The following is a 15,081-nucleotide window of genomic DNA, read 5'->3' as shown; positions in this document are numbered from 1 at the left end:
GTGGAAAGAGAGAGCAGAGGAATCGAACGCTTACCCCACTTTCTTTCGTACACTTCTTAATTGGAGTTTTAGCCGGTGTGTATTTTGTAACGAATAAGCATTTCTAAAAAGGAAAAGAACGTCTAAACTCTACAAAAGATAGTGAAAAAACAAGACATTCGAGACTGGGAAGTCTCCGAGATTCTGCCCCCGTTCTGCCCCCATAACAGTTTGGAGGAAGAATAGGGAACTCGAAAGAGGAGAGTGAACCCTCAGGCCAGAAGCAGAGCGGGCACCGGGGGTCCCGGCCCGGTGACACAGAGCAGCCCGAGCCCTCTCCTCGGGGGGCGTCCCCTGCATCGAAGAGCAGCTGCGTGGGCCGCCAGCCCCCTGTTTTGTACACAGAGCGTTCCCGGCTCCTCCCAGTGAGACCCTTTGCCTTCCTGATGGACCCTTTGTTCCAGTTTGTCAATGTCCAGTGACAACGGGAGTCACACACGGTGCCTTCCAACTTCCAGTCCCGTTGTGGGAGCAGTCAGGTTAGGCCTTTTGTGTGCACGAGATCCTTTTTTCTTTCTTTCTTTTTTTTTAATTACTAAATCTCCGCCTTGTATGTTCTCAAAAATCACTAGTCGACAGCCTTGCTGTTTTTCTTCATTATTTGTCACACGGGCTTCTAGCTCGGCGCTTGTATCTGGACGTTTTCCTTCTGCCTGCTCAGATTTCAGGTTAAAGCCATATTTTCAGGTCAGCGACTCTCCTGACAAGAGAATCCTTCTTGATCTTGCAAGATTCGTGTCGTCTTGCCAAGAGTCCGTCATTCTGGCATCGAGAATCGAATCATCGTCTTTGACGATGTGCGTGGCCACTCATTTGCAGGCGATGTCCCCCTTCGCGTCCTAAGAGCTCCGAGTGCTGAGACAGAAGCAGAGCCCTGCTGGCAGTCACCCCATCTGCCCCCTGCGTTGGGCGACTCTTCACGGACACGGGGGACAGTGTCTAGGGCTTTTTCTGGACTACGTGTGTTCTCGGCGGCTGGTTTGGCAATGACCCCTGTGCCAGGAAGGCCAGCGTGCTTCTGAGGAGCCACAGCAGCCCCGCCTGCCACCACTCACAGGGAAGGTGTGTCCTTTTCTACCCCGCGTCCCGTCCTGTCCTCTCCCCGGTCCTCACGGAGAAGCCGCGCTCACCGGCGGAAGGGACCATCCCTCTGGCTCCTCAGCCCCGGGCACGTCCTGCCTCCCCTTCCTCTCGCTGCCATCGCGTCTCTCCATCCCATCAGACTTTTTCGTCCTTTCCGGCTGTCTTCTGTCGTCGACCCCTCCGCCTCCTCGAGAGCCCGAGCACTTTCAGACTGCCTCGGCTTCTCCACTACCAAAAACGTCAGCTCATACTAACGAGTCACACAATTCCTCGACATCGGCCTCAAAGAAGGAAGCCCAGGCCCGGTAAATCACCGGAAGACCTCCTTTGTCACCTGAGCATTGTACACATGGGGGGGAAAATAAACAAGAACACCTTCTTTGGGCAGGAGAAGTTTAAAAGTTCTCAGCAGGTGGAGAAATTGGAGAAAGGTCTGTCTTTGTGGGTGAAGAAGCCTGTGGACCTGGCTCAAGTAGTGACTGGGCTGGAGCCCCACCGGGCTGGCGAGCAGGACCTACACACACAACTGTTAGTGGCGGCCCGGCATAAACACGGGGCCCCCTTATTTAAAATAAATAAGGAAAGCCCCCTAGGCTCGGCGGCTGCCTCTCTGTGGCACATTACTTTTCCCATGTCTGGTCTGGTGGTCCTTGGGAGGACGCCTTCCCCCCAGTTACTCCTGGTTTGGTTCTTTCTTCCTTTCTTCCTTTTTTTTTAAAATAACAGTATGATCGAGGTGTAATTTACACACCATACATTCATCCCATTGTAAGACCGGAGTTCGGTGATTTTAAATAAATTTACAGATATCAGTACGGTCTAGTTCTAGAACATTTCCATCACCCCAGAAAGTTTCCCGGTGACCATGTGCGGTAAGTCCCCACTACTGCCCCAGGCAAGCGCTGCTCTGCTTTCTGTCTGTAGAGATTTGTCCTTACTGGAAGTTTCATTTCGGTGGGGTCCTGTCTTCCTTTAGCCGCTGTCTTCTGCTCATCTAACAGGAGCTCGGAGTTTTCTCTTGCTGCGTGTCTCCTGCGGACCCAGCAGGACCGGCCTCGCCCGCGCCTCCGCGTCCCCACATGCCGCTGTGTCCACCACGCCCCAGCCACCGGCCCATGTCCCCGGCCGTCTCCAAGCCCGGCTCCTGAGACCAGACTCCCTGCCCTCCCTCTCCTCTCCTCTCCTGTGAACTCTCCTTTTTAAAAGATCTTTTAAATCTCATATCTCATATGAATAAAGGGACATTTAAAAGAACATGTAATACGTCCACGTAAAGCGTCGTGACGGAATGAACGCCCACGAATGCCGCCGTTCCTTCCACCGGCCTTACAGTGGAAGCCGGCTCTCCACGTGTATGAATCTCTTCCTCTTCTTTACATTTTTTGGCCTCATTGGTCGTTTCTAACTCATTTGAATTGCACTCTCAAACAAGGAGTCTGAGCTAAATAGTCTTTGAGATCCGTCACGTGGCTGAAATTCCCTCATTCCCCTGAGACATAAGTTTTTTCGTTTAGAATGTGTCAGGGAAGATTTATAGCTTACGTTGTTGAATGGTGCTGTAATTTGTTTTATTATGAAGTCTCGGCTAAGCGCATGACATACAATTATAGCGTCATTTCTGTAGGAAATTTATTCTACTTTGTATTAATTTGCTTTAGATGCTTGGGTGTTTTTTTTTTCCCCCTAAATTTTTTAAGATAAAAGCTGAGCTTCCTGCAATGTTCTCCCAGCCCCATCTCTCTTTGGACTGAATTCATTTAACCAGTCCAGTTGGCCCCGAGGGAGGTAAGGATGTCAATTATTGCTACAACCTAACACTAATGGCTGCTTAAATATTTAATTAATGTAATACTTGACACTTAGGGAGAAACTATTCATAATCATCAGTCAGGCCTTTGTTTTCATCGTTATGCTGCGTTTGGCTTATTCCTGTTGTAACGTCCTTCCGTTGAGAACCAGCTGGTACCAAGAAGAAAAGAACAGCCCGCTCTCCCTCCCACCTCCAGGCAGAAGGAGTTGCATGGAAAGCGATTTGGGGTGGATTTTGAAAATATTTGCAGTTACGTTTGTTGATTTTTCAAACTACATTTTTATGGAACATTCATTGCGTTTTTGGAAGTTCGAACTGTTTTCTTATTCTTTCCTGTGGCGCTGATGACGATTCAAACACTTCTTAAAAGCACTTACTTTTCTGGGACTCGTATTTCATTAATGCACTCTGAGACACGTGGTAGCTTTTTAATAGATGACAAGCAGACCACCAGTGGCGGACAGTTTTCCTGTGGAGCTGGGGTGGGTCTGCCAGGACCAGTGGGAAGGTCTCTTCCCCCTGACAAGTTCGGGCTAACCCTACGGGATGAGGGGGCTCGGGCTCAGCTCCTGTGAAAGGTCCTCCCAGCCAGGTGGATTCCAAGGCACGCGTCAGCCCCGGGCCCTGGCATTTCTCAGATGAGGGCCGGTCTTGTGACTCCAACACACACATGCCTCGGAGTTTTTCCTTTCTGAAAATGCCTCCTGTTTGTGGCCGTCGCCTTTAGCGTTCTAAATCTATTCGATCTCGTCTCTTAACGCTTTTTCTCCTACCTACAATTAAAAAAAAAACAAATAAGCAGATCTCCTATCTGAGCGGCTGAGCGAAGGTTTGCTGACTCCACAAATGACCTCCCCGAGAGGGAAGGCTGTCGTCTGAGCGGCTGAGCGAAGGTTTGCTGACTCCACAAACGACCTCCCCGAGAGGGAAGGCTGTCGTGCAGACGTGCGATGTCTCACGGGCGTATTCTGCACCGTGCGCTTCCCACCAGCAAGGCTGCCGGCTTCCAGACAGACCGGTTCCTCTTTGTACCCTTAAGGCTGGAGCAGGTTTGCTCCAGACCTCATTTACGATGCCCGTGGTCACCTCACCAAAACCTTTCTTCAGGTTCAGTCTCGGTCGGCCTTCCCGAATTCTGAAATAACCAGATTCGATTCCCTGAGGTTTCATTTTATGTTTGTCTTAAACCTTAAGCATCACTGTATTTCGTCAACGAGTGTAAGAAAATTAAGAAGACTTTTTAAATCATCATTAAGAACTTAACTGCTGTAGAAGAATAAAAAAACAATTCTTCATGCCTGAAATTAAAAAGAAAGAAATTATTTTTTAAAAAAGCAGCTTTATAAACTGAAGAGTATGGTTACAGTCGGTAATCATAGTCAAAGCTAAGGCTTGATTTTCTGTTAATACCTCTCTTCTGTTAAAATCAGCACAAAACATTTGAGAATTTATTTACTTGAGTTTTCTCAGTTGTAGAAGAAAAAACAATGATGTTTTAAATTTCTAGATTTTTTCTTAGAAATCTCATGCTTTCAAGCCTTCAAACGTTTTGCTCACCTAAAAGGCTTCTCCATGCTTGTGATGCTTCTCGTTTGCATTATGACGGCAGATGCACCGAATGTATATTACTTTATCGTGTCCGTGATTTTATTTCTTTTTTTTTTTTTTTACGCCTACAGCACCTGGTCTTCCTGGGTGGTCTCCCATCCAAGCACTAACCAGGCCCGACCCTGCTTAGCTTCCGAGATCAGACGGGATCGGGCACGTTCAGGGTGGCGTGGCCGTAGACTATCCCGTGACTTTATTTCTGTTTCATTTTTCCCATTTAAACTTTGAAATCTTCGAGATGAACCCGGAGGGCAGGGCGGGCTGTCTCCTCGCAGCCACCTGCGTGTCGTCGGGCGAAGCCGATGTTCGCGTGAGTGAGAATGTTTGCGTTTCGTTTCACAGGTGGGGAGCGTTAAGCGGGACATGACCTTCACATTTCAACCAGAGGACCTAAAACGTGACTCTAGCAAAAAAATGTCTCGTCAGCACTCATTCTCCTCGGCCATGGAGGAAGACGTGAAAACAGCCGACCATGAAAAAGAAAACACCCGCTCCGTCTGTCTCCTCGAGCAAAAGCGAAAAGTCGTTTCTTCCAACATCGACGTCCCCCCAGCAAGGTAAGGGGCGGGGAGACCTTCTCCGTGTCTCCCCAGAGCGTCGGGGCGGGCAGGTGTGATGGTCTCCATCACCGCTCTGAGACAGACAGGCAGACAGGCGTGGGACCGGTTTTCTGCCAAGAACCTTTACTGTGGCTTGTGCAAAACCGAGCTTCTCAGAAGTGACTTTGAGGCTGTGGCTGTTGGAACTACTACAGCTCTGGGAAAGAATGATTAGATTTTGGCAAATGAGTAATAAAGAGCAAAAGAATAAATGTAAAAAAAAAAAATTAACGTGGAATGTAGGACTGAGCAGAGCCACTTAACAGCAAGGACACTGAGTCTTTGGTCAGGGCTTGGAAAGCTGTGGCTGCGGGCTACATTTCCCCTTTTTGTGTGGCCTGTGAGATAAGAGTGATTTTATGTTTTTTAGAGGGTTAAAAAAAATGGCGAATGTGTGACATAGATCATAGGTGGCCTGCAAAGCCTAAAATATTTGTGTGTGACTCATTACAGAAAAAGTTTGATGGTCTCTGGTGTATATATGGTGATCCTTTTATGACAGATCTTTGGAACTGGGCCAAGAGGGTTTATCTGAAATATCAAAGGCTTTTATCACATTATAATTTTACTTCAACCACATCTGGTAGCACTGAACCGAAGGACAGACAGTATTACGGCAGAATGACGATGAAACAGTCGTAGAATATACATGTTAGATCTTTTACGTATTTTCTTGCTTTATCGTTTATTTCACCTAGATTTTTTTTGGCATCCCAAAGATTGACAGGTGTCTATCATAGTAAGATGTGATAATTCCCATTTTACAAATGAGTAAGCAGACTCGGAAATGTTAAATGATCACTTAGGAGCCCACGTTTGACAAACGACTGACCCAAAACTAGAGTAGGTTTCTGGCCCGAAGCGAATTGTTTTCTTTCTTACCGTCATTAGTGTTTCTCGACGAATATTTAATTTACAACTGCGATCCTTTAAAACACATTGGTATTTCTAATATCACTTGCTTTCCAGCCTCTAAAAACAACTCAGCGATTAGGCAAACAGTATTAGATAACCTAGATCATTGGACCATGGCATTTGTTACTCTCTTTTTCCCAGACATTGTTTTTTTGGGGGGCGGTACTGATGCTTAAATTGGTTGGATTGCACCCAAACAGCGATTACAATTTGATTATGCAAAGTAACTGTTTTCTAATTATAACTCTAAAGCTAAAGAAATCTATTAGCAAACCAGTTGTAACAGAAAAAAAGAAAAATATTCCTAGACCTAACAGCAGTTTATTAGAATACGCCAGATTGTTACTTTGCTGTTGGATAAAAAATGAACCATACGGTACTGTTTGTTTTGCAGGGTTTTTAAAATACAGTGATGTCATATTTATCACTTGCTGGATAAAATGAAATCATTTTCTCCTGATAGGATGCATTCTGGGAATTGTATAGTTTCAAAGAGTTCCAGAAATTCATTAACTTTGAGTTCAAAATCAGGAAATGACCTGAGCTGTAAGCAATATCCTATGTGTACAACAGACAGTCGGGAACTTGATTTGGCTGCCATTTTCAGTGGTGTTATCTGCATTTCTCCTTTGTCTCTTACATACTCTACACCAGTCAGAAAAAAGTCTTCTGTGTCCAACTTGGAATTCAGTGATCGGTGTCCTTACTTCTTAACCTCCAGAAGCCTAGCAGTTCCTGGAACAAATGTTTAATGTTTAAATGCATTGAAACCTTCTCAGATCACAAACTCTGTAACCAATAGGAAATGACCAAATTGGGAGGGGGGGGGGCGTCAATAAGATAAGAAGGAGAACATTTCTAAACCAGCAGAGTTCTCCTTCCTGTACCAACACCGATGACATTGACATTGTCTTAATCTTCTTAATTATAACTAGGAAAGCTTATGTTTTCTGACGCAAATTTGGCTGTGTGTGTGTGTGTGTGTGTGTATTTTACAGAAAACTCTACACAGTTATTTGTGTTGACTTTATGACATTTCAGATACGGTAATTGCGTTTTCTATCCTTTTATGATAAGCACACATTAGTATCAAATTAAAATATGTCACCTGTTTAGAATTGCATCGTGAATTTAGAACTTTGGTCATTAATAGGCCTTTTTAAAATAATTAATAGTTTACATCATTTGCTATTAACAAAGGACATGCTATCTGGATCACTTGGGTAGTTACGAAGTCAAATATTAAAGTGTGACATCTACACATTTGCAGGCATCACGTCCAAAGAGACCTTGGATAGTTAATAAATACTCTTTCGTGTACATCGTTTCTGGCAGCAAACTGGAGAAAACTGAACCACGAAACGTCAAGCAGTCGAGCCGCACTGCTGTGCTGGGTGGACCGCTTGGTCACAGGGGCTGGGTCCACGGGAATGTTCCAGGATGCTCGGGGGGCATTGTGCTGCTTTGTTAGTACCCTTACAGCACATCTCAAGTTGAACTGGGCACTCTTCAAGTGATTGATGGCCACGCGTGGCTAGGGACGACTCTGTGGGACAATGCAGCTTTAAAACATTGGTTGATGGTACATTTCAGCCCCGCCTGCCATTCGTCCCTGAAGGGGGAATGACTCCAAGTTGCCAGCAACTGATGTTTCATACAATTGTAATTATGATGAAGCTGTCTAAATTCCATCTAAGTCAAAAACAGGTTAAATGGAGAGAGTCGCAGTTCCAGTTCTGTAAAAACATCAAAGCAGCTTCCTTTCCAGAGCCTGGCAGAGCCTGTCTCGTGGTTATCAGTGTTCCCTTCCCCGTGGTGGCATCCTGAGGGCCGGTCCGGACACGCCAAGCCCGCTCACCTCGGCTTGACCTGGGCGGTCACACTTCCCAGCCTTTGCTGGGCTTCTTTACATCCTAGTAAGAAAATGATAATTAACGCTACTTGTAAACTTGGAAGTGCAACAAATATATCATTTTTAAAAAAAGACTCCTAAGTAGAAAGGATCTACTTTGTTACTGGCTTAAACTGTTACTGATTCTTCTTCTAAGAATTAACTGGTGTTCTCTTCCCTGCTATAAATAGAGTTCTGGGCGGAGAAGCCTTCGGGGGTGAGGCTGGGCAGTTAGGCTGACTAGGAATGGTTTGGGAATTCGATTGTTATCTGTTAGGTTGTAGAGAGCAATCCAAGTGGCACGTGAGACCGACATTTCGGATCTCTGCGGGAAGAATATGATTTTCAGCGGTGGGAGAGTTCTCCAAGAGTGTGTTTCTATGCTGGAGATAAAATAGCTGAGAAAATTGGACTGGCGGCCAGGAGGGAGGGACGTGGGGTTCTGCTGCCATCCATCTCCAGGAAGACCTCAGCCTTCGCCCGTGTGACCGGGGCCAGCACCACACGTGCCTCTGCCCCGTGACAGCCCTGCTTCCCCGCCATGTCTGGGCCTCTCCGCAGGCAGAGAGGCCCCTGGCCCCCAGCGCTATCATCAGAGCCGGCGGGGCCTGTGCCTCGCATGGACGCGACCGAGCTGGATGGAGAAAACCAGGAGGGTTTGGGTCTTTATTTCCGCCTTCGAAACTAGGAAGACCCAACAATCTGCTAAGGGTAACAAGAAGTAAAAGCCCATTTTGTGGTTTTAAAATGTTCGGCTTTTGTTTTCAAAGTGTTCGTTTGCCTATTACAATGCCAAATTAAATCGACAATATTTTTTATAACCACAATAATGAGTGGAAAAAGAGAGGTCATTTCCTCTTATCGGTGTATCAGACAATGGTGCACGACATATATACATCTGTATTTTTTTATACTTTGACTATTTTTCTATGCAAACAAATGAAAAATACACTAAGCAGAACCGATATATTCATAAGCCGAGCGAACACATGTATGGCCCGCATTTTCTACTCTAAAAATGTTGATTCAGTGTCTGTTGAATAGCATTTTCGGTTTTTAAATCAATCATTAGATAACCACTTAGAAGTTGAGAATGTCCACGTAGAAGGAACGGTTGTGACACGCTGTCCCAAGGCCTCGCCTGCACAGAATTCAGTAAGCTTTCTTTCTCGTCGTTTAAAAAACACACTTTCTTCCCGGGGTGGATGTTCTGTAGGAATCTGATGAACTGAGATCTTATCTGTTACCGCTGGCCACAAAGGCATCTTGCCTCATTTCGTCACATTGTGGCAAAGTCCACTTAGTAATAACAAAGAGCCACAGCCTCTGGACCCACCTGGATGTGGCACCGAGGCAGGTCAGCGCCAACCCTCCGCACAAGCAAGAGGCCGAGTCACCACGTCCGGTAAGGAACGGGTTTCCACCGCGTTTCGTTAATGAGTTAGGTGTTTCCAGGCTGGGCATCTTCTCTGTTGAGTCACCCCTTCTGTTGCCACCTCTTAAACAGGGGGGGACGCCGCTCGCATTTCCTTCAGAATCAGGGCCGGCCGGGCCGAGTCTGGTGCTGGACGCGTCGGCCCCACACGGGAAACCACGCTGGTTTGCGACTTTGCCCCAGCCCATAGCAGAGATGCAGAGCTTCGGTGCTGGACGCGTCGGCCCCACACGGGAAACCACGCCGGTCTGCGACTTTGCCCCAGCGCCATAGCAGAGATGCAGAGCTTCAGCGTGTGGCGCAGCGTTGGGGGAGCGGGGGATTGAGAAACGGTTTCTTCGCGTATCCGTGAGGGGACGGCGGGCCCTGAATAGCAGCCGTCACATCCAGAAGCGACCAGTGGCAGAGACGCTTGCCATGAAGGGTGGCTCCTCCCTTGGTGTTAGGCGGTGTCTTTCCCAACCCCAGGCCAAATCGGGCGGAATTCCGTGCGTTGGCTTTGTCTCTGGCGCGGGGACAGCTCCCACTCCTGGTGACGTCTTTTGTCTCCACGGTATTGGAAGTCCATGTGTTCCTTTGGCTTCAGAGAAACCAGCCTTCACAGGGAAAAGAACCCGTTTCCAAAAATAGACATGAAAAGACACTGAGTTTTTCTGAGCCTATCGCTGAAACGTCAAAGCCCAAACGTGTTTGCTGCTTCCTCTCCGTTCCCCAGACTCCGGGGAATCGAATTCTGTAAATTCTAATTATCCACATAAAGAAGAAACGCAAGCCTTTTCTTCTGCCTACCTGGGCTAGAAGTGAAACGGGGTATTTTGTCCGGATGACACCTAGAAAACATGGCAGGTGTCTGCCCCGTGGGTGCCGGAGCAGCGCCGAGCGTGGCGGGTTTGTGTTATGGCAGAGGTCATCGCGCTATCTCAGCGGAAAGAATTATGAGCATCTTGAAAGTCATCCGGTCCATCCACATTATTTGAAAGATGAGAAAATCGGGTGGTTGGTTTTTTTCCAAGCTAAGAGTTTGCGTTTGAATAATGGATTGAAACACTTTCTATAAGCTAACTTTTTCGATTTTGCCACATTTTCATTTGTGAGGCGGCACTTAAAATTCACTGAGCCCGCCCTTGTTCGCTAAGGTGCTAATAGTCTTTCTTCTCGTTTGAGAGGAGATGCTGCTTGCTGCTCCGTCCTGTAAAACGCAGCCCCTGCTTCACCAGGCTGGGATGTGGTGTTTTTCTGCTGAGCGGCTGACTCGTTTTCTGCAGTTAGAACACAGAAGTGCTGTTTGACGTTGACACTGATCGTGGCCAAGGATCGAAGGCGGCAGCTTAGGGGTGATCGGTGCAACCGGGGTGATGCGTTGCTGTGTAAGACGCACAGCAGGCAAGAAGAGGTTCACAGGAAAGGAGAGAAAAATCCAGGACAGGCAACAGTTTCATGGAAAACTGATCAATCTAGGGGGAGAAAGGGAACCACTTACTATAATTAGAATTATGATCAATCTTTTGGAAAATGGTATGTTTAATTTGACTAATAGAATACCTTACCTTTGTTTTCTTATTCCTGTGCCTTTGGACACTAAAAACGAATGAACAATTTTTTTTTTTTTTATTTAATGAGACAGAAAAAAATTAGTAATCCTACAGTGAGAAAGATGGGCTCTAGTTTTAATGTTTGTCCCTTGGGGCTTTATTTCTCTAAGTTGACTGAAATTACTCCCAAGTAACATCCTCCGTGTTATCTGAGAGGAGATGTCAGATCAAGGCTGGGCGCCCCCTGATTCTTCCAAAGGCCCTGCAGTCGAGTTGATGTTGTTTCTGACCGTGGGCTCAGGAAGGCAGGGCAGTATCTTGGTGGAGAACGGGGCTCTCTGCCTGAGTTTGCTGTCCACGTTCCCCAGAGCTGCCGCGTCGTGAGCCAGAAGTGCTGAGGGAAAGCGTGGGATCACAACCGAAAAGGCAGTGATAATTCCGTTCAGTGACAAGGTGGGTCCCCAAGCTCAAAACTTCCATAGCAGGCAACTGGTCTGTTGGTGAAGGATGGGGTTATACCTACTCTTTGCCTCCTTCAGTGATAAGATATTTAATTTTTACGGTTCGAGCATATTACTTACAGTTACGTCTCAGTAGCATTTTAAAGGGAAGAACCAAAAACCTCAGTAGTCGCCGGCTGAATGCCCGCAGTGACAACTGGTAATAAGGAATGAGTGAAGTATTCAAGAGGTCTAATGCGGCCTCCACACGCTGGACCATGATGAAGTTTTCAGCCTAAGGGACAGTCAGTTTTTTGTGTAGCTGCTACCTTTTTTTGGAGTTAGAATGGCTTGGCTTTGCTTTTATGAAATCATGGTGATAGGTGATAGGTTGTTTTTAACTTTTAAACTATAAGGTCTTGGAATTGCAACATTTCTAAACTAGAGGAAAGGATCGTCCCCTAAAGTCAGGAGACTCAAAATTTCCCAATCCATTGACTGCATACCCCTGGCACCCAAAAACCTTCATTTTGTCATCTGTTTTTACAGATGTTTTAGGCACTTGGATGAATCGAGCTCTTAAAACCCCTTTCAGCAGGGACAGCCAGGAAACAGTAGGACTCGTGGTTAAACATCGCTTATCTCAGGATAAGTCAGCGTTTACCTTAGGGTTCGGGTCTCCGAATGAAACGATAAATCCAATTCAACTCTAAGACAATGTACGAATGAATACTTTAGCATAATGCATTATTATAATTACTCCTCGCAACTTTTCGTATGTGTCATTGGATAGAGAGGTCCTCCGATTTGGAACGTGAACAGTATTTCCTGGCTTTATTTGGTTTCTGAATAAGGATTCATTTTTCAAAGAAGCAAATGGTTGTGCCATTTAAAGGACACACATTTTGTGGCCACCCAGATCAATCGTTTTCAATGGGTGATTCGCATCATCACCCCCGAGCCGTTCCGCTCACAAATGTCTAGGGGGCAGCTTTGGTTGTGCAAAATAGTCCTGCACAATGAATTACCCTCCCGTCCCAAATGCCAGTTCACCCCCACTGAGAAACGCTGGCGGGGTTTCATAATGATGATAAATGGTGGGAAAGCAGCTGAACATAATCCGATTATTACATTAATGGCACAAATACTATTTAGCAATATCACTATAAAATACTGAAGATAAAGGGCCATTTAACCTCGCACGACGCAGTCTTTGGAGGCATTTTATGTCATTTTTTGCTTAACATAATGTAAGAGTGTATTTCCCATGTTGCAGTCAGTCCTCGATATATTTGGCTGATAGTTGGAAGAAATAAAATTCCTACAGTCTTCGGTTATTAAAATAGAACCAACCTCCCACCCGTTTTATTACGTTCTGTGGAATGTTTTTGAATGACAGTCTAAGTGTTTTAATTGGTCTCCCGCGGATTTATAACCTCTTGTTTTATGTTTCACGTTTTATATTACAAGTCACAGAGCCGTTTTTATCCTGCACGTTTAAACAGCGCGAACAAGCATTTTTTAAAAAAAGAAACCGAGTTCCGTTCAGACACCCCCGGGTCATTCATTCGCATTGTCTCGACGTTTCGGGGGGCTGGTGCTTCCTGTCTGTCTCAGCCGAGTGTCTGCCGGGTGCATGTAGGCTCTCTGTGCTGGGGAGATTCCGCCAGCAGCCAGCCCTCTCCACATCTGGGACATGAGACGCGTCTGTCACTCACCTGCTGGTTCTGATCGCGGGCTGACTCAGTTCCACGTTCACCCTCTGCCCTTCTAGCCCCACGCGACGCTTCACAGACGTGCCGTGCGTTCATGCTGTGGCCTCTCTGCCGCCGTTTTAAACTCACACGGACAAGTTCCTTGGAATTCTTACTCATTGGGCCAGGGAGACCAGACAGGGAAAATAACCCGAGTTGTCTCTCCAGTCCTCAGCTTTCAGTTGTTGCAATGTAATCGTGTCACTCATTTATCGCGATGGTTCCCTTATTCAAAACTTGCTGACATCCATTGGTGGGCTTGTGCCCAGACACGGCTTTGTGCGTGTGCAAACGGAGGCGGGGTCTGCGATGAACTGTGCACGCGTGGAAGGCCTCGGCGTGTCTCTGTCTGACGCCCTTCGTCTGGGGGCTTCGGCGCCATGTCACGTGGCCTTCTTCGTGGGAATGTGTGAGACGCGTCGGGAAATTAAAATAACTTTTTAGTTTCTTGCGGCGTGATACCTTGCTGCCCCAGCGAGCCGATTTGTCTTCTGAAGAGTATTTTTATATCGGGTGGTTGTCTTTGATATGGGCTGTTTCCTAGAAAGATTTTTGAATCGTTGAGCTACAAAATGAACAGCAATTTTCTTTGACAGCCAACTCGATCTCATGTTTTTATCAGGTAGCTATCACAAGGATCAAACTCTGAATGATTGCTCTCTGGGTGTATTACCTCGTACGACCGGTCGAAGTGAAGAAACTCGAGCTTCTGTCCTAAAATGACTTAGATTCTAAAGAAACAGATCAGCCAAGCGAAAAAGTCAAAACTCACCAAAACAGTATTAAGATTTTCTCAGTGACGAAGCATGTCTCTTCCTCTGTGGCATGTCTGCATCTCGTCTATCTGTACTCGCACTGCCTGGGCCTCTCATTTTTTTAACTTTGGTAGCTCTCAGTTTTGTCTAGCCGAGGTCAATTCTCTTACTATTTCTATCAAGCATCAATTTCAGATGTCTACATAACGTTTCCTCCCCGTCGGCACCGATTACGAAGTCTTTGCAACGTTATTTGAAATTCTTCCATTCCTCTGTTTATACTGTGCATCGTCCAGTGCGTTGAGCAAGTAGGGACAAATCGCCCCCCTTCCCCTGATGCTGAGATGGCACCGTGCTGTCTTAGATGACCGTCACCTTTCCCCGCCAAACCGCACCAAATAACTTCTCGCCTTCCATCCTGGCACACAGAAGGCGACGGGTAAAAAGAGTGAGCGAAACCTCCTTCATTGATTGTGGTGTTTGTCCTGTTGGTGATTCCTTTTTTGGTTTACTTTTCCTCTTACTTGTGCGTAAAATTGTGTTTTTATTATGATGCAGGGCACGATCAATTTAGACAATTTGTAGGTATAGGTAAGCAGAAGAAATAAAACAAAAAATACCCATAAAGTTGTCATTTGGCAATAACGACTGTGAACACCTTACTGTGTGTTATTTGCCCTTTTTTATATTTATTTGCATATGTATCTCTTATTTATTCCAAATAACGGTTTCGTATGGCAAGACTGTTTTTGAACTTTTAAAAAATATATCATAACTAATACTCTGCAGACATATTTTATAAATATTTATCTAGATCATAATCATAATGGATGAGTCACATAGTATGTGTGCGTTGTTTTTACTCAACCGATGGTGGACACTTGGTTGTTTCCATTTATTGATTGTTACAGATAGCACTGTAGTTAACTGAGTTCATTATCTGTCCTGCCTAACAGATTAGCACAAACCTATTGATTTAGAAGAACGCACGCCAGCATCTGTGAGTCAGGGGTCTGGGCGTGGCTCAGCCGGGTCTTCTGCTTCGGGATGTCTCACCCATCTGCAGTTAAGGTGTTAGCCTTACGTGAAGGCCCAACTAGGGACATCTACTTCCAAGCTCACGTGACTGTTGCAGAATCCACTTCCTGGAGGGCTGTGGGCTGAGGGCCTGCGTGCCTAGCTGTAAGTGTGGAGGTGGCCTCGGTTCCTCGGCCTCCCCA

General features: G+C 46.2%; 1 protein-coding gene and 1 non-coding gene across 2 annotated transcripts in view; one reads left to right on the top strand and one right to left on the bottom strand.

Annotated features, from left to right (window-relative positions):
- The window catches only part of ZNF704 (zinc finger protein 704), a gene marked incomplete at its 3' end in the record, with an annotated part of 90,990 nt that overhangs the window by 5,668 nt on the left and 70,241 nt on the right, over nucleotides 1-15,081 (top strand). Inside the window, exon 2 of the mRNA XM_025041163.1 lies at nucleotides 4,883-5,097. Coding sequence (XP_024896931.1) covers nucleotides 4,904-5,097 — 194 coding nt within the window. The remainder of the gene's footprint in view (nucleotides 1-4,882; nucleotides 5,098-15,081) is intronic.
- On the bottom strand, nucleotides 4,603-4,721 carry LOC112472612. Its single transcript, XR_003043732.1, has one exon. It is a non-coding gene; the product is annotated as a 5S ribosomal RNA (ribosomal RNA).

This window comes from Pteropus alecto, unplaced genomic scaffold, assembly GCF_000325575.1.
Source record: "Pteropus alecto unplaced genomic scaffold, ASM32557v1 scaffold87, whole genome shotgun sequence".
Lineage (NCBI taxonomy): Eukaryota > Metazoa > Chordata > Mammalia > Chiroptera > Pteropodidae > Pteropus > Pteropus alecto.
The sequence above is the reverse complement of the archived record's forward strand: the minus strand, read 5'-3'. Positions and strand labels throughout refer to the sequence as shown.